Raw genomic sequence first — 13,385 nt, forward strand, 5'->3', positions numbered from 1 at the left:
TAATAGTCAAGCTAAAAATGCAATTCAGATCTTATTGGTGAAACACAACAAAACCAGCAATTAAATATTTGTTTTCAATTTCATTATCAAACACAATGCCCCCTAATGCGCCGCTTTGAAGCCATATATTTGACCATTGACCTTGAAGTATGACCTAGACCTTTCACCACTCAAAATGTGCAGCTCCATGAGATACACATGCATGCCCAATATCAAGTTGCTATCTTCAATATTGCAAAAGTTATGACCAAGGTTAAAGTTTTGGGACAGAGTGACAGAATGACAGACACACACAATGACGGACAGACAGGCCAAAAACAATATAGCCCCGATCATTTGATCCGGGGGCATACAAATGTAAATTTTCTAATTTTATTTCAAGGTTAGGATATACAGCAAATATTTTTTTCAAATATATATTTCTGTTTGATGTTTTTTTAAAGGATTGTAATAAAAGATTGATGCCACAAACACAACAGACAACTGGCAAACATTATATCCTATCACGAGCACCTTGTGTTCAGGTGAGCTAAAAAGATAATACAAACTTTGTACCTTGTATCTAGTTTGCAACCACCTACATGTGCTGATTACAACATTGAAAAGCAAAAGATTGAGCGTGTCTCATTTTAGGAATTTTTCCACTTACCAACTTTTGTAAGAAGAAAAAGAAGTCATATTACAGGTAATATTATATTTTTTAGTTGGTTAAATTCCATCAACAAATTTAGCTGTTTGAAATAAACAGCAAACTGGTTCATACTTAAAATATATCTATTATAAGATTAATTTATTAGATTGATTAAATTTTTAACAAACATTTCATTAGAATGCAGGTATGTAAAGGTACCTTATGTTTTGGAATAGTGCTATTAAATCACTTATCACTTGAGTAAGCATAGTTGATTCAAAGTCTTTACAGGTGTTGTTCAGATTTAAATACAAATATTTCTGAAAAAGATTTTCAGTGTATATCCTGACTTTTAAATAAAGGTAGAATTTTACGGGTTTTTTAAGTTATTAAATAACAAGAAATGTGTTTGTCAGAAACACAATGTCCCCTTCTGCGCCGCTTTGATTTAGTTTTGTGACCTTTGACCTTGAAGAATGACCTTGACCTTTACCACTCAAAATGTGCAGCTCCATGAGATACACATGCATGCAAAATATGAAATTGCTATCTTCAATATAGCAAAAGTTATTGCAAAATGTTAAAGTTGGCGCAAACAGACCAACAAACAGGGCAAAAACAATATGTCCCCCAATATAGTGGTGGGCGACATAAAAAACAAAGGTGTAAGCATTGTTGTGTTCTTTTTTTCACTTGATATCATATTCACCACATAAAATGTTTCCTATGAAATGCACGTATATTAAACTACATAATTACATAATAATAAGTAATAAAGTAACACCCCCCCCCCCCCCACCAAAAGTAACTATGTCCATTTCTGATTTACCAAAAGAATGTTTATTGCAGGATGTTCTGTTGTGCATGTGGACAACAACTTTCAGATGGAGCCCGATTCTGCTCATTTTGTGGTGAAAGCACTCAAAGTAAGTGATGCAGGAGGCCATTTAATAAATGGATTTCATCTTAAATCCATGACTTATGATTTCAATTGCGATCTGCTAATTTTATGTTTTATGAAGGCTGTTGTAAGTGTCGAGACGCAGCTAAGATTTTAGTAGTCCATACGATCTGGAGCATTGCTAAGCAGTTTAAAATAATATTCTTCTATATTGGTGAGAACTTTTTAAAGATTTGAGGCGCATTTTAACCCAAAATAAAACATGTCCTAGATATTATCAAGATAAACATTGTGAACAAGATTACTCAAATTTAAGTCATGAGTGTGGCTTCTAAAATGGTCACAAGGTTTATCTAAGATTAGACAAGGTGACACGTTGTTTGCATGCAGATGACTTAGATTTGAACCTTGCCTACATATCATAAAGATAAATATTCTGACTAAGTTTAATCAAGACAGAGTCATAAATGTGGCACACAGAGTAGTAACAAGCTTTTTCTCAGATTTAACCTGGTGACCTATTTTTTGATGCAGGGGATTTGAACTTCTTCTTAATATTGTCAAGCTAACTATACGTTCTGGCCATGCTTCATCCAGATTGATCCATAAATTTGGCATCTTGAGAAGTTTTTACGATTTGAGCAAGGTTTTTGTTAAATATTAACCAGAATAAAATCCAACATAGACATTGCCAATACGATAAACACTCTGACCAAGTTTTATTCACATTGAGTCATTAATGTGGCCTCTTGGATTGTAACAATGTCTAAGAAATTACATGTATGACCTAGTATTTAGAAAATCCTGACCCAGACTCACACTTGACCTTGTTATTGCCAAGATTAACATTTTTATTAAGTTTCATCACGATTGAGTCATAAATGGGGCCTGTAAAGTGGTTACAAGAATTTTCATTGATTTAACATGGTGACCTAGTTTCTCAAAATACATGACCCAGATACAAACTGGGCTTATAGTGTGTCAAGTTTAACATTTTGACCCAATGTCATAAAAATATGGTTGAACAAATAAGGTCTGCATTGTGGTAACAAGGTTTTTCTATGATTTGACCTAGACAACCAGTTGTTAGACCCATGTGACCAAGATCCAAACTTGGCCTAGATATTGTCAAGATAAACACTCACTCCTTGTTACATGAATATTAGATGAAAAATGTGGCCCCTAGAGTGGTCACAAGGTTTTTGTAAGATTTTTCCTGGTGACCTAGCTAGATTTTGGACAAACATGACAGAGTTTCAAAATTGGCCTAGGTGTTATCAAGATAAACCTTCTGACTAAAGTTTATCAAGGTTGAATAAAAATGTGGCTTCTAGAGTGGTCAAGCTTAATGTTGACAACACAACATCACAACGAATGCTTTACATAGGGTTAATCAGAATACCTTACATTGAGCACTTGGTACTCAGGTGAGCTAAAAGTAAACATCAACAAAACTGCTTTTGGACAATGCATGTGTTTATTAAGAAATGTGTCCATGGGTATGGATGCCACTTTACTATGCTTGTTTACCTAATTATGCCCCCCTTCAAAGAAGAGGGGGTATATTGCTTTGCACATGTCGGTCTGTTGGTCTGTCGGTCGGTCTGTAGGTCGGTCCGTCCACCAGGTGGTTTCCGGATGATAACTCAAGAAGGGCTAGGATCAGGAAACTTCATAGGTACATTGATTATGACTCGCAGATGACCCCTATTGATTATGAGGTCACTAGGTCAAAGGTCAAGGTGACCCGAAATAGTAAAATGGTTTCCGGATGATAACTCAAGAAAGCTTATGCCTAGGATCATGAAACTTCATAGGTACATTGATCATGACTTGCAGATGACCCCTATTGATTTTCAGGTCACTAGGTCAAAGGTCAAGGTCACGGTGACCCGAAATAGTAAAATGGTTTCCGGATGATTACTCAAGAATTAAGCTTATGGCTAGGATCATGAAACTTCATAGGTACATTGATCATGACTGGCAAATGACCCCTATTGATTTTCAGGTCACTAGGTCAAAGGTCAAGGTCACGGTGACCCGAAATAGTAAAATGGTTTCCGGATGATAACTGAAGAACGCTTATGCCTATGATCATGAAACTTCATAGGTACATTGATCATGACTGGCAGAAAACCCCTATTGATTTTCAGGTCACTAGGTCAAAGGTCAAGGTCACGGTGACCCGAAATAGTAAAATGGTTTCCCGATGATAACTCAAGAACGCTTATGACTAGGATCATGAAACTTTATAGGTACATTGATCATGACTCGAAGATGACCCCTATTGATTTTCAGGTCACTAGGTCAAAGGTCAAGGTCATTTTGACAAAAAACATATTCACACAATGGCTGTCACTACAACTGAGAGCCCATATGGGGGGCATGCAATTTTTACAAACAGCCCTTGTTTGAATAAGTGTGGCACACAAAGCATCACCCAGACAGACAATGAGACTGCTCATATAAATAAGAAAAAATGCTGAAAGTTTAATGGTTTTTGTCCTGAAGTTAGTTAATTAATAATAACACTTTCTGTTGAAGAATTTTTATGTTAATAAATGAGTGGTAAAATATTAATTTGCAGTTTGTAAGCGTTTGTCAATTATTAATGGCGGACCGATGTTACATGAAAAAAAAACACTTAACCATTTATTGTTTGAGTATGTGGACTAAGATACTTAAAAAGTTAATCTCATTAACAGAGAATTTATTAGCTTTCAATAAAATATCATGTCTTTATTTTTGTTTAAGATGACAATGGTCAAGTTCAAGGCAGAGGACAAAGAAAACATGAACTGGTACCTTGCCTGGATGATGAACATAACCAACCATCTCCACAACATCTACAAGGTCCTCACCTCTATTTTAATCCAAACTTTCTACAGGCAGATGGCCATAACCAACAATATCTACAACACCAACAAGGCACTCAGTTTTATCAAATGGAATATTCTTTACAAGGACATGGCCATGACCAACCAACATCGCAAAATCCACCATCTTCTTGGTCTTATAAATTTGCATACTATTCACAAGGAGCTGGCCATAACCCACCACCAGCACATCACCCCCTAGAGTTTCAAGAAACAATTCCTGTTATGCAAACAACCCATTCTCTGAAAAATCATGAAATATACACAGGATCACAAACAGGTAATGTCATAACAATGATTTATTCTATGCATAATTATTTTCTTTTGTTAATTATCTAATATATGATAATAATAATATATATTATATCTAAGTTTTGTTCTGCTGATTCACATGATTTAGTGGAGAACAAACAGATTTTCAGGGACCTAGTCACTTAATCACAATATACGCATTGAAATGTTTAACCACAATCAAAAGCAAGAGGTCTCTCAGTGTGCTAGATCGCTCACCTGAGTTAATATTATTAGAATTTGCAAACAATATATAATATTGTTCCAAGGCTTTTAGTTCTTAATATAACCTGAAAAAACTGACAGGTCATCTGCATCAAAATGAATAAACGATGATAAAATGTATGCCTTGTTAATTTTTTAACCATCATCATGTTTACTTGCTTTACTTGGTTGTTCTGATTAAGGAACCATCAGGGAAGGTTGATTGTTTTTAAAATGTTATTTTACCAAGGCATCATTCTGCACAGAGTGGAATATTTCACTACATTTAGTAAATTTAACCAAAATATTCACATAATGCGTACATTTTTAGCGATTTTTCAAATGATACAAACCAACAAAATAGCTGTTGATGACAGCAACATGAATGCAGCCCAAAATTGAAAATAGTTTTCTTTAAGTGAAGTACATGTGATAGAACGCTGCTTGCAGCACCTTCTGGCAATATGATATATGCAAGCATGGATATACATTTAAATGCAAAATCAATAATAGACTTAATATGGGCAGATATACCCCACAAGGTGAAAGCAGTATGGGTTGGACTCTATATGTCAGGTCGATCAGAAATAGACAAATATGGTTCTGTACTTTTTTCTAACTACACATTAGGTTTACAAATAAAACACTTTTTTTCAGTAAAATTATATTTAAAAAGAACATACCCATGGAAAGTTAGATATTAATTTATGCAGTTTGATTTATTATGCTGAAGGTATAAATCAACAGCCATATTCTATTCTGTAAAAAGATGAAAATCAATCTTGTCTTTGTAGTTAATTGTTGGAAAAATTAGGGTATCTCTGTCCTAGATGTTGACCCCTGCTTGACTAAGATTTGGCTTAGATATGGTCAAAATTAACATACTGATGACCAAGCTTCATACTATTAGGCAATGCACATCATCTCCTGTTCTACAAAATTTAATATGAACCCACTTAACTCCAGCAAAAAGTGGTGGTGTTATGTGATATCTTTAATGTCAGGTATTCATGTGATATCTTTAATGTTGGTATTCATTATTTGTATTTTCAAATTTTGAAAAGAAGTGTACAACATGACCACCCCCTTCTCAAAAAATTAACCCCAGTGTTTTTTTACTGGACCCGTTCCCAATGACCTACGGACCCATTCCCAAAATGAACTGGACCCGTCCCAATATCCGAAAAAATACAAAAAATACCAATCAAAATCGAGTAAACAATCCCCAAAAACGCCAACTTGATGTATTTCGAGACCGTTTTAACTTGCGGCCAATTTGACTTCTCAATCAATGACTGGTTTAAACATTTAACATTACATTCGTACATTAAATACTGTATATTATTGCAAAATATAAACCAGTCTGAATTTTCTTATGCTCCCAGCAATATTTGCCTTGAGTCACAATAGTAGGTATTACAGAAAGAAATTAAAGCCTAGTGAAGTCAAAAGCAAATCGTTAAGCAATTTTGGCTTCATAAAAAGTTTAGCGTCTGTTTCGACCACCCATTCCCCTCAGTACACTGCAACAAAAATAAGCACAAGTATGAACCTGTAATCAATGCACTTAAATAAAAATCTGCAAACTATAAATTCTTTGCTTGTTTGTCAGTTGTAGTCTAACACCTTCAATTGTTTGTATAGTAATAGGGGTGCATTACGTTCTGAAGCGTTTATTACTTGTAACAGTTATCTCTCTGTGGTGAAACCATTGTTTATTACCCATATACATGGTTATTTACCCAATTACGCAATTGATTGGCAGTGACACCAGATCAGGGAAGACATCTTGTAAAATAGCACTGTAAAATATATTCTTCGAAAAATTAGAGTCATAAATGATTTACGAAAAGCCGAATGTCCGAAATTTTTGAGTCAAGGAAAATAATTATTTCGGCAAAAAAGGGAGTGTCCGAAAATTTGGAGTGTCCTAAAACTAGAGTAATTACGGTAACAAAAATTGTTGAAGACTTGCATTACCTTCATATTAGCAAGATAAACAATCTGCCAAGTTTTATAAAATTTGGTAGTAAATGTGCACCCTTGAATATAAACAATGTTTTTCTAAGATTTGACCTGGCGAGCTAGTTTTGCTTATGCACGTGACCCAGATTCAAAGTCAACCTTTATATTGACAAGATAAATATTCTGACAGAATAAATTGCATCATGATTGAGTTTTTAATGTGACCTCTAAAGTGATAACAAGGTTTTAAAAGATTTGCCCTTGTGACTTTGTTTTTTTGGACGCACATGACCTAGATTTAAACTCAACCTTGCTATTGTCGACACAATATTAACATTCTCACAAAGTTGAATTAAGATTGGATTAAAAATCTGGCCTCTTCAGTGTTAATAAGGTAAAAGTTGACAAGATAGAATTTGTGCTTAGATGAGCTAAAAAAAAGAATTACAAACAACCAAAATACTGCCTAAATTGGTTGCAAACACAATTCTTTCTTTTATCATCATATGCACATTTAGCAGGGTTCCCTCTGGGCTTTAAAAAGTTGTCACCACTTACTTTCGCCAAATTCAAAAAGTTGTCGCCACACTGGGGCTTCATTGGGGCAATGAAGATCATGTTATTAAAATAACAAGAGAGCCATGATGGCCCTGTATCGCTCCACTGTTTTTTTATGCGAAAAAAGCGTGCAATCACTTCATTAATTCCAACACCTTCTCTTGGATACAAAGTATGAGTTTAACATGCAGTATCATATATTGACTTTTCTATGTTCATGGAAGTTGTGTTTTTAAAATCAATAAGATATTCTACCACGGCACATGACTTGTTTTCTATATACAAAGATGGAAAACTACTGTTGGTTATTACCGCGATATACCAACGGTTGTTTAAAGTGACGTCACTTTGATTGTCCGCGCACATTTTATGAATGAAGGCCACGTCATTTGATTGTAATTGTTGTGGTGACGTCACGTTTTCGCGGAAAAGTGGAGGACGTTCGGTTAATATAATTCTCATTTATAACCTTTAAATCGTGGATAACTTATTAATGAAATCGTGTTAGAATCGAAATAATCCACGGGTAACCGTTGGTTATTGCGGTAATAACCAACGGTATGTCATTCCGATGCTTGTTTTCAAACCACTTGGGCTACCCCCTCGTTGTTTAATTTCTACGCATCGGAACTCGATACCGTTGGTTATTACCGCAATAACCAACGGTAACCCGTTGATTATTTCTTAATTATTAAACTGGTTTAAACACTACAAAAAAGACATGAAATAAACATGTCATCTGAAGTATTTTTATCCGGATATATGGTCACTTTCAACATATTTAAATAAAACCCGACTTTTTTCAGTTTATAAGATAAACATGCATAACACATGTTCTTACTTCAATTCCTTTGTAAGCAGTCACCATCTGATCTAAAATGGTACTAAATGACAGGGTTTTATCTCATGTTTACTAGAAAATCAGAAGAAAACAACAAAATCCATATTTTTTCCCACAGCTTCGTGACCCAATTTCCGATGGTCTGTATAAACATTGATTTCCAAAAAAAAAAAAATAAATAGTTGTGCATCTGCCTACATGTATTGATAGATTTTTTATTGATAAACATCTCCGATCCTTCAAAAAGTAAAGATAATGTCTACAAACAGACGCAAAAAGACTTGATTCCCATGCATGTCCCATTTTATGTCGGTCAATAGCGATACATCGCTAATGTTATATTTGTTCTGTACAAACCGACTTTAAATAAAATTTGTATTTGTATTTGTATGCATGCATGTAGGTTTGTTGTTGTTGTTGTGACCTTCGAACTAATTATGTAAACAACGTCTTAGACTGGTCCGCACATATGCATAAATGTTTTCAATCGTGCTTTTGAACTGATGGGTTATCATATTAACGGCAAAAAAAGCTTATAAATTTAATTTCTTTGTAGATATGGGATGATTAAGTTACCAAATGCCATTCTCGACCTTCCAATAGACCATAACTCCTTCTGAAGAGTTTGTTTTTGTTTTGAAAACAGGACTTCCGGTTTCAAAAAGGAGAAATGGCTCATGATGAGCAATTTCTACTTTTATCACAATCATGATTTCTACCTCACCCAGCCAATTTATAAATAGTCCTTTACAATATTATTTCTCGTCTGCAATCTCTTTCAATTTGGGGCAGTCCAAAATGTGTTGTTTGGTAAAGGGATTTATGGATAGTTAACATGTTGGTCTACCTTTCACGCTCGACATGTATGCATTTATCTCTTATAATTAAAAAGTTATTCCAAGTGTATTTTGATAAACATTTAGTTTGAGAAGACAATAGTTTATTCATCCCATAATGAATAAATAGCAAAAATGCATAAACATGTAAAGTTCAACGACTTCCTGTGGCCATGTTTTTTGACAAATCAAATTTTCTTGAACAACTTTTTTTATGGGAGCCTTCAAAGGATAAATTTGGTCCCAGGGGCATCATTTGAACAAACTTGGTAGAGAACTACAAGATGTCACTACATAGTTACATATCAAATTTGGTAGCCCTAGGCCCAATGGTTATGGACAGGAAGATTTGTAAAGTTTGCACAAAAGAGGCTTTATATTAGGATATGTTCAGTTTTGTGACCCCCGGGGCAGGGTCAAATTTGAGCCCAGGGGAATAATTTGAACAAATTTGGTAGAGGACTATTAGATGTCACTACATACCAAATTTAGTAGCCCTAGGCTCTATAATTATGAACAGAAGATTTTTAAGTTTGCACAAAATAGGCCTTATTTAAGCATATGTTCATTTTTGTGACCCCCGGGGCAGGGTCAAATTTGACCCCAGGGGCATAATTTGAAAAAACTTGGTAGAGAACTTTAAGATTTTAATACATACCAAATTTGGTAGAAATAGGCCCAATGGTTATGGACAGAAGATTTTAAAGTTTGCACAAAATAGGCCCAATATAAGCATTAGTTCAATTTTGTGACCCCTGGGGAACGATCAAATTTGATCCCATGGGCTTAATTTGAACAAACTTGGTAGAGGACTATTAGATGTCGCTACATACCAAATTTGGTAGCCCTATGCCATACGGTTATGGACAAGAGATTTTTAAAGTTTGCACATAATAGGCCTTATTTAAGGGTATGTTCATTTTTGTGACCCCCGGGGCAGGGTCAAATTTGACCCCAGGGGCATAATTTGAACAAACTAATTAGAGAACTATTAGATGTCACTACATACCGAATTTGGTAGCCCTAGGCCCTACGGTTATGGACAAGAGATTTTTAAAGTTTGCACAAAATAGGCTTTATATAAGCATATGTTCATTTTTGTGACCCCTGGGGCAGGGTCAAAATTGACCCAAGGGGTATAATTTGAACAAAGAAAGTAGAGAACTATTAAATGTCACTACATACCAGATGTGGTAGCACTAGGCCCAATGGTTATGGACAAAAAGATTTTTAAAGTTTGCACAAAATAGGCTTTATATAAGCATATGTTCAATTCATTGACCCCTGGGGCGGGGTCAAATTTGACCCCAGGGGCATAATTTGAACAAATTTGAAAGAGGTTCACCCTAGGATTATTTGTGAGAAGTTTTATCAGAATTGGACTTATAGTTTAGGAGAAGAAGATGTTTAAAGAAAAAGTTAACGCACGGACGCACACACGCACAACGGACACAGGACCATGACATAAGCCCCGCTGGCCTCTGGCCAGTGGAGCTAATAACAAATCTCAGCATCTTACAGTATGTTTAATAAATTGATTTAACAGTATTATTAATAATAACAGCACATTCAACAAATTCATGTAATAACTGCACATTCAATAATCAATCAGTTGGAAGTCTTGTTGATTGACACCTTAGCAGCCTGCATTTGTTGCCACAGTTTGGGAGCTCCAGCAGCTTTCTGGTAATCACAAAAATGGAAATATAATATTCATATAATACTTATAGTAATCAATTACAAATCGTTTAGCATATAAATAATATAAATGTGTTCTAGCATATGACCTACTACACAGGAGCCCATAACACAACACAGTCAAATAAAATGGACCCCCCATCCAAGCACTTGTGTGATGGATGGGGGGCATTATTGGAAATAAGGCCGGAGGCCGAAAATATACAAACATATCACTCCAGTGACCAGTCTATTTCGCTACTTTTAAAGGACAAAATGAAATTTTGTGACATATTCACACTTGACCACAGCTATATAAATACAGCACCTTGCACGAGGAAACTCATAGGTTTTAAAGTCAGAATTTATGTTGTTGTAAACTACTCAAACATTTAATATGGTTCTAAATCTACAATGGGTGGGCACATTAGAACATAATTTTTCCATTCGAGGGTGGGTGCTTGTATATTTTCGGCCTCCTGCCTTATTTCCAATAATGCCCCCCATCCATCACACAAGTGCTTGGATGGGGGGTCCATTATTTTCATAAGGCCTCAAGCCTCCAATATACAAGCATATTTAAAGACGACAACATAAATAGAACAGGCAATTACTCAGTTTTATCAATCTTATGTGTCATAATGCATAATTCAATGAATGTCTACATATGTAAACATATACATGTACACTGTATGCAACTATTACCACATATATATCAATATAACATCCATATTATCTATATTAAAAGGATCTTTTCACGTTTTGGTAAGTTGACAAAATTGAAAAAAGTTGTTTCAGATTCGCAAATTTTCGTTTTAGTTATGATATTTGTGAGGAAACAGAAATACTGAACATTTACTATGGTCAAATATAGCCATTATTTGCATCTTTTGACGATTTAAAAACCTGAAAATTATAAAGCGTTGCAACGCAAAACGATTGAATAATTTGGAGAGTTCTGTTGTTGTCGATTAATTTTGTGAAACTACGAAGATTACTTATATAAAGTATAAAATACTTCTCTCGTACAGACATGGCAGATTGGCCGAGCGGTCTAATTGGTTTTTTACTCCAGGACTCCGGGGGTCACTGGTTCGAGCCCTGCTGCAGGCTACTTTTTTTCCTTTTTTAATTTTATTTTTGATTTTTTATTGGAGCTTTTTAGATCCAATGTTTACATTTATCAATATAAAGCATTTAATGACAAAGTTCAAAACATGCCAAAATCTGTGAAAAGGCCCCTTTAATATAGCATATAAGGTTTAAAATAAAAACGCAGTTTCAATCAGTTATAACAAACAATAATAATACAACAAACTTGGCCATGAATAATGAAATACTGATCCAAGTACATTACATCAACTTAGAAAGTTCTGGAGCAATATAAATACCAGTTATAAATTAAGTATCTAAAAATAATAAGATACTTAGATATCCAACCAGAACAGAAAATTAATGTCTGCAAGACAATACAGCTTCACTTAATAATGTACTATTTTGTTGATTAATGTCATCACCGATATCTCGTAAATAGAACTTCTTAGCAGTGCACCAATCTGCAGTTTTCAAAATCTTAAAAGTTTTACATCCAACCATGGCAGCCGCTGAAACTGATGCCACTCTATAAGTATGGGCTTTAAATGTGTTAACATTAATACCTGCCATAAATAAAACCTGTTTAAGCCATCTTGCTAATGTATTAGTAGAAACTGACTAATAAGTAAAATACGAAATGAACAATTGAACATCTTTTCTAAGATACTTGGTTATTGACAAGTACAAGTAAGTTTTCAATGTCCGAGCTGGACATAATTTTGGCTCTTCATCAACTTGAGAAAATAATTTTTCCTTGGTTTAGAAATCTTCAATTGATCGCAACAATTGAGTGTTACATCATTATTTACAAACACACACTTATTAACACACAGAGATTTCAATGTATGCACACAAGATGCCGTACACAAAGTAATCAACACTAGTAACTTGCTAGTAAACATTTTTAATGGCATCCATGTTGAAATTAAATCTAATACTTTACTAAGATCCCATGTTGTTTGATACCTGGGTTTTGAAGAATTAATATAACACAAAACTTTCATAAATCTGTTAATAAGAATAAAGGACATATTGAATTTATAATCTATTATTTTTAATGTTTCTAAAATTACTGCTTTATGTGTGCAAATAACACAATACAATTTGTTCATGTTCTTTAAATACAAAAGATAAGACACAATCACTTTTTCTGTTGGACGAACTGGATTACTTTGTCTAATATTACACCACAAACACCACTTTCTCCATGCACTGGAATAATGTTTTTTGGTCCCAGTTTGCCAACTGTTGAAGATACGTTTGGCAACATCCTCTGGAAGGCCTTGACTTTTGAGTTCTGTCCTGATACAATCACCCCAAACAGTTGTAGATTCTTTCCCATTGGATTGAACGCCTTATTGTGTGGCAGTGTCAACAAGTCTCTGTCTTGGTATCCTGACAGGTAAACAGATTATACAATGTAAATAACATTGGAAACCAGGTCTGGTTTTTCCAATAAGGGCATGAAATAAGAGCTTTATCAACACTATCTTCATTGATTTTATTCAAT

The 13,385-nt window shown here is 34.6% G+C and overlaps 1 protein-coding gene across 1 annotated transcript in view; it reads left to right on the forward strand.

The window, feature by feature from the left end:
• Positions 1-544: 544 nt before the first annotated feature.
• Positions 545-13,385, forward strand: part of LOC127881306 (GTPase IMAP family member 8-like) — an 80,850-nt gene continuing 68,009 nt past the window's right edge. Inside the window, exons 1-3 of the mRNA XM_052429059.1 lie at positions 545-685; positions 1,481-1,557; positions 4,287-4,688. Of these exons, the coding sequence (XP_052285019.1) occupies positions 1,482-1,557; positions 4,287-4,688 (478 nt within the window). The 5' untranslated portion in view covers positions 545-685; position 1,481. The remainder of the gene's footprint in view (positions 686-1,480; positions 1,558-4,286; positions 4,689-13,385) is intronic.

This window comes from Dreissena polymorpha, chromosome 5 (genome assembly GCF_020536995.1).
Source record: "Dreissena polymorpha isolate Duluth1 chromosome 5, UMN_Dpol_1.0, whole genome shotgun sequence".
In the NCBI taxonomy this organism is placed as follows: domain Eukaryota; kingdom Metazoa; phylum Mollusca; class Bivalvia; order Myida; family Dreissenidae; genus Dreissena; species Dreissena polymorpha.